Genomic DNA, 6,545 nt, shown 5'->3' with positions numbered 1-6,545 from the left:
GGGGGTTATTGCACGCTTAGCCGCGTACGTAATAAGTGTACCGGCGCCTTTACACGCGCTCCCGGTATTACTCGCTCCAAGCGCCCCCTTCCCCAATGTCCTTCTGCACGCTGCAGTTCTCGGCAATGCGTGCCACGCGCTCGTCCTTTGTAAGCTGGTTACCACAGCGCGTCTCTCCCTCTCGTACTCAGCTCTCGTACTTATACCACAAAGTTATTCTGGCCAGTCCTTTTCATGCGAGCTCACCCAGTCAGTCCTATTCAAGGGCTTTGTGTGCGCGCTTTTATAAGATAAGCCAGCGAACGCTCTGGAAGCCCCAACCACGCCCTGTCAGGCGATCTCCCCTCAACCCTGGTTGGCTGGTGAGGGCTTACCGGCTCCGCCTTGATGGCCGCTTGACGTGGCCGCACCTCTATCCTTGCACTCCGCCCCTTTTTCCAGGCTTTACCTCGTGGCTTTTGGGCTGGGTTGAGCGAGCCCAAGGGCAGCGAAGGCTGCTGGCCAAGGAGCATAACAAATTGGGAGGGCCGATGGGGCACAGACTGGAGAGCGCTTAATGGCGTCGCTTGGAGTGAGGCTGCCAAAATGAACGAAAGGGGCCTACTCTTATTTGTTTGACACAACGCAGATGCAACTACTGGACGTGGCCTTATCTAAACACATACTAAGAAATAATTACCGTCCTAAGGTGTCCTACATGTTGCATGTGGCCTATCTATGGGGTGCAACCTTTAACCTTTAATGATGTTATATTTACAAGTGTGGGTTCTCAAAACCGCAACAATATGTATCACGTGGGGGTAAATGTGTATCACGTGGGGTAAATGTGTATCACGTGGGGTAAATGTGTACCACGTGGGGTAAATGTGTATCACGTGGGGTAAATGTGTACCACGTGGGGTAAATGTGTACCACGTGGGGTAAATGTGTACCACGTGGGGTAAATGTGTACCACGTGGGGTAAATGTGTACCACGTGGGGTAAATGTGTACCACGTGGGATAATTGTGTATCACGTGGGGTAAATGTGTATCACGTGGGGTAAATGTGTACCACGTGGGGGTAAATGTGTACCACGTGGGATAAATGTGTACCACGTGGGGTAATTGTGTACCACGTGGGGGTAAATGTGTATCACGTGGGGGTAAATGTGTATCACGTGGGGGTAAATGTGTATCACGTGGGGGTAAATGTGTATCACGTGGGGTAAATGTGTACCACGTGGGATAAATGTGCACCACGTGGGGTAATTGTGTACCACGTGGGGGTAAATGTGTATCACGTGGGGGTAAATGTGTATCACGTGGGGGTAAATGTGTATCACGTGGGGGTAAATGTGTACCACGTGGGATAAATGTGCACCACGTGGGGTAATTTTGTACCACGTGGGGTAATTTTGTACCACGTGGGGTAATTTTGTACCACGTGGGGTAAATGTGTATCACGTGGGGTAAATGTGTATCACGTGGGGTAAATGTGTATCACGTGGGGTAAATGTGTATCACGTGGGGTAAATGTGTACCACGTGGAGGAAATGTTCTTTGCAGGATTGGTTTCCATTCCGGGATTACCATTCTCGTTACACGGTTACCTTTGTGTAATCCTTGGTTTTCCCCGACCCTGTAACCCACTTTGTGGTATTTACTGCATCAGCTGCTGGTTCATAACGATGTTCTCTCACAAAACCACAACCACCGTGGCTTGTTGTGCACATGTGAACCTGGTTCTGACTCCACTCCATGTTTTCCCTGCAACAGGACTGGTTGAAGGAAACCCCAAAGATCGTGGTCATCGTCATGATTGTGTTACAAGCGGTCTTCATCGTGGGTTTCTTCTGCTTCGTCTCGGTGAGAAAAATGTGCACTCTACACACCCCTACCAACACTCACCAATCACATGTTTACACACACCCCTACCAACACTCACCAATCAGATGTTTACACACACCCCTACCAACACTCACCAATCACATGTTTACACGCACCCCTACCAACACTCACCAATCACATGTTTACACACACCCCTACCAACACTCACCAATCAGATGTTTACACACACCCCTACCAACACTCACCAATCACATGTTTACACACACCCCTACCAACACTCCCCAACCACATGCTCACACACACCCCCACCAACACTCACCAATCACATGCTCACACACACCCCCACCAACACTCGCCAAGCACATGCTCACACACACCCCCACTAACACTCACCAATCAAATGCTCACACACACCCCCACAAACACTCACCAATCACATGTTGACACACACCCCCACCAACACTCGCCAAGCACATGCTCACACACACCCCCACCAACACTCACCAATCAAATGCTCACACACACCCCCACCAACACTCACCAATCACATATTGGCACACACCCCCACCAACACTCACCAATCACATGCTCACACACACCCCCACCAACACTCACCAATCACATGTTGACAGACACCCCTACCAACACTCAACAATCACATGCTCACAGACACCCCTACCAACACTCACCAAATAATATTTGTTCATTCCTCCTTCTCCCATAAAAGAGGAGTAACACATGATGTATGAGGAGTGAAACCATGTTGTGCTTCCCCATCACAACTTGTTAAATGATCAACAAGCAGGATGACCTTCCTTCCTTTCCAGTCCATGGTGAGAACACCTTCAAACGAAGATCTCTCATTCATACACCTTTACAAAAGGTAATCTGATCACCTCTGCCATTTATCTCAGAACTCTGGGGTTCACACCATCCAAACCAGGAGGGTTATCTACATCAAGCTGCAGTAACTCCTTTCTGATAACCTCTGCTGAAAGTCGACGTTGTTGATCTCTGAGCATCGGATCGGCCAGTCGGGAATGGGAATGTTATTCAGATTCTCCATGATGAAAAAAACTCCGCTTTGTCCCTTCCTCTTCAAGGATCCAGGTTCCTTTTTGATTCACCAACTGCCAGAATTTTTTCTGATTTTCTTTAATATCCATTACAGTCAACGTTTCATCGTTTCTACTCCAATGTCTCGATGCTTTTCTTAACATTAAACGGACATGAGTTTTTGTTCCAAATAAGTCCAATATTAGCTTTCCAACCAAGTAAATCGATTGCTGTATGAGCTTTTCAACAGTTACATTTTTATTCTATGACAGCAGGAACCCTTTCGAATGGTCGAGACTGTCGGAAGGACGGACGGACGAACTCCGAGTTATGGAATAGCTCGAACAGGGACTGAATGAGGGTCGAACATGGGGAGAGACCATTCAAGAGAAGAGGAGCGAGAGGATTAGAGCAAGAGTGCACGAGTTGTGCACCTCGGTACCACTTCGGTCCTCCTGTACTCACTGCATGCAGAACTTTTCATGCTGTGAATGCCCTCAGGGCTCTCATGTCTCTTCCCCCTGGGGAACTTCTCATGCTGTGAATGCCCTCAGGGCTCATGTCTCTTCCCCCTGAGAAACTTTTCATGCTGTGAATGCCCTCAGGGCTCTCATGTCTCTTCCCCCTGGGGAACTTCTCATGCTGTGAATGCCCTCAGGGCTCATGTCTCTTCCCCCTAAGAAACTTTTCATGCTGTGAATGCCCTCAGGGTTCTAGTGTCTATTCCACCTGTGGAACTTTTCATGCTGTGAATGCCCTCAGGGTTCTCGTGTCTCTTCCTCCTGCAGAACTTTTCATGCTGTGAATGCCCTCAGGGTTCTCGTGTCTTTTTCCCCTGCAGAACTTTTCATGCTGTGAATGCCCTCAGGGCTCTCATATCTCTTCCCCCTGGGGAACTTTTCATGCTATGAATGCCCTCAGGGCTCTCATATCTCTTCCCCCTGGGGAACTTTTCTTGCTGTGAATGCCCTCAGGGCTCATGTCTCTTCCCCCTGAGGAACTTTTCATGCTGTGAATGCCCTCAGGGTTCTGGTGTCAATTCCCCCTGCGGAACTTTTCATGCTGTGAATGTCCTCATGGTTCTGGTGCCAATTCCCCCTGCGGAACTTTTCATGCTGTAAATGCTCTCAGGGCTCACCGTCATTACCCCATCTGTGTTCTTCAGGTATCTATATCTATTCCTGCTCATCTCTCCCTTAACTTGCTCTTCTCGGTTCTTGCTCACACCATCCTCCCAACAATCCGGGTTGCTCTCAATATTTTTTTCCTTTTAATCCCTCTACCCCAAGCTTTCTTCCATTGTTGGCCCAATAAAATATGATTTGCGATTATTTACTAGTCATTTAGTTTCTTTTGATGAATGCGTAACATAAATTGGTGCTTGATAACCTAGAGTCCTAGATGGTGGTACCTGGATGTGTGTGTGACAAAACATCCTCATCTCATGACTTTTGTTTTCAGATCTTTTGCTATTTGAAGAGGAAAGAAACAAGATGCAGGTGATGATGACGATGTTGTTGTTGTTGTTGTTGTTATCGTCTGTGGTGACGTATGAAGGTAATGTTTACTGTAATTCATGGACTGGTGTTTGTTTGTTCGATGGCCACCATACGAAGCCGATGGGTTAAATGGAACAGTCCAGACCTAATAGTCAGGGCCCTTAGGGATATTTTGGTTCAAATTCTTCCAAAAGCATCAAATTTGGCGCAGATGTTGCCCATGCCATACTCTTTCGATTTTTGACGGGCGCCAAGGGCGGTATGATCCCGGGACCATACCGGTCCATCCCGCCATGTCACCTGACCTATGACGTCATAATTAGGATATGCATCCAATCACATGGCGTACTATAAGTGGTCAAAGTTCAAAATGAATCGATCGAAAAATGAAGGCAGGGATCCATTTTTAAGGTTTTCATAAAATCCAATATGGCCGCCAGGTCACATGACCTATGACGTAATATTTATGACATGTATACAATCACGTATACATGAACCCGGATCATGATCGCACAAAAATTAAACACAAGGATATGGCATACAGTTCATAAAACATCAAAATCCGTACCTTTGTAATTAGACTGATGAACTGCATATGCCTGAAAATTAGGAAATAGACATGTAAATATTTCCTCTAATTGTCAAAAATAAGGTCAGAGTTCGATTACCCAACCCAGAAACATAAAATGATGAACCTCGCGTAAATCTTGACAAAAAACTCAAAAACCGGCATGTTTGACTCAAAAATGACCTTTAAGATGACCTTGAGGGTTGACCTTGACCTCGAATCATCAAAATATCATCATAATTGGATTCCTCGACCTCGAAAACCCCTGAAAAGTGGTATCATACATGATTCCAACCCTTTTGGTTATTTAACTGATTTTCCTCTAATCCGGGTGGCGGCCATTTAGTATTTCGCCAATATGGGCCCCCCGGGGGGGTCGGGGGGTGGGGGGGGCCGTCTTGGCGCCCGTCAAAAATCGAAAGAGTATGGCATGGGCAACATCTGGGCCAAATTTGGTGCTTTTGGAAGAATTTGAACCAAACGGCCCCAAAATATCCCTAAGGGCCCTGACTATGAGCTTTCTTCCAACTCTTCTCAGAGAAACTGACAGTTTTGGAACAATTTTTGAGAAAAAGATGCCCAAAACAAACAGATATTTTTTGATGAAGTTAGCTCTTTGGTTGCATCGATGAGTGCCGCCATTTTGTCTGAATGTCGCCATTACTCCGCCCTCAAAGCGCGTGGCAAATTTGATTGGTCCAGACGGTGTAAAATATTGTCCAAGTACAACAAACTGGAAGTTTTTGGAAGTGCAAGCAAGGTCTGCATGTAGACTGATGTATGTAGACATAGAGAGAGTGAACCAATAATTGCTTAACCCCACTCTGCACTACGTGCTTGGGGTAATGACAAACAGGCCAGGGCCATGCCGTTCCGTGTTCCTCAGGTGTGTATCCAATAAACCTGAGGTACCAAAGAAACAGCTGCAGGTGCTACAACGTTCTCCGAGGACTCTGTGACACCTGCACCCCAGTTACAGTATCATGAGTCCCGACCGGGACTATCCAACATCGCAGATAACTATAGGTGTCGCTGAATGTACGAGCAAAATCGCAACGGAAATTTACCGACGTTGGCGCTGCCACTGACAGGTTGTGGTGCTGCACATGATCTTTGAGAAGACAGGGGCATGCTGTTTGTGTGGTTCCTCGATGAAGGAAACTCTGGGTGCTAGCTATCGTGCTTGGAGAAAGTTACAAGTAGCTGCGCCTCTGCTTCATGAACTATAACGTGTCGGGTGTCTCTTTCTCAGGTGCTCCCTCAGGTCCGCCGAAGCAGGTGACGACAGGTGAAAGAACAGCTCCAGCTCCTTCACTGACTCCCCGGTATACGAGTGGCTGTGTCGTGTCTCTGTGGTCTGTGTGTAGTCGGTGATGCAAGGTTTTTTTTGGTTTTTTTTTGGTCTACAACCAATTTGGATCTTCTCGTCTCGGAATATTTTAATAATGCAGTAGAAGGGATCTGGAATATTGTTTTAGCTAAAATGATTGTTAAATTCATTTTGAGCAAGCACCTATGGGCCCCAGCAAGCTGTAGTCGGGATACACAGTAAGGAATGCTAGTTCCAGCAACAAAAGGAAACTGCGCTTGCGGA

At 47.0% G+C, this 6,545-nt stretch overlaps 1 protein-coding gene across 1 annotated transcript in view; it reads left to right on the top strand.

Annotated features, from left to right (window-relative positions):
• Positions 1-6,271, top strand: part of LOC144890905 (uncharacterized) — a 7,735-nt gene extending 1,464 nt beyond the window's left edge. Inside the window, exons 2-4 of the mRNA XM_078772803.1 lie at positions 1,757-1,846; positions 4,346-4,383; positions 6,204-6,271. Coding sequence (XP_078628929.1) covers positions 1,757-1,846; positions 4,346-4,383; positions 6,204-6,243 — 168 coding nt within the window. The 3' untranslated portion in view covers positions 6,244-6,271. The remainder of the gene's footprint in view (positions 1-1,756; positions 1,847-4,345; positions 4,384-6,203) is intronic.
• The last annotated feature ends 274 nt before the right edge of the window (positions 6,272-6,545 follow it).

The sequence above is a fragment of the Myxine glutinosa genome, chromosome 2 (assembly GCF_964187855.1).
Source record: "Myxine glutinosa chromosome 2, kmMyxGlut1.1, whole genome shotgun sequence".
Lineage (NCBI taxonomy): Eukaryota > Metazoa > Chordata > Myxini > Myxiniformes > Myxinidae > Myxine > Myxine glutinosa.
The sequence above is the reverse complement of the archived record's forward strand: the minus strand, read 5'-3'. Positions and strand labels throughout refer to the sequence as shown.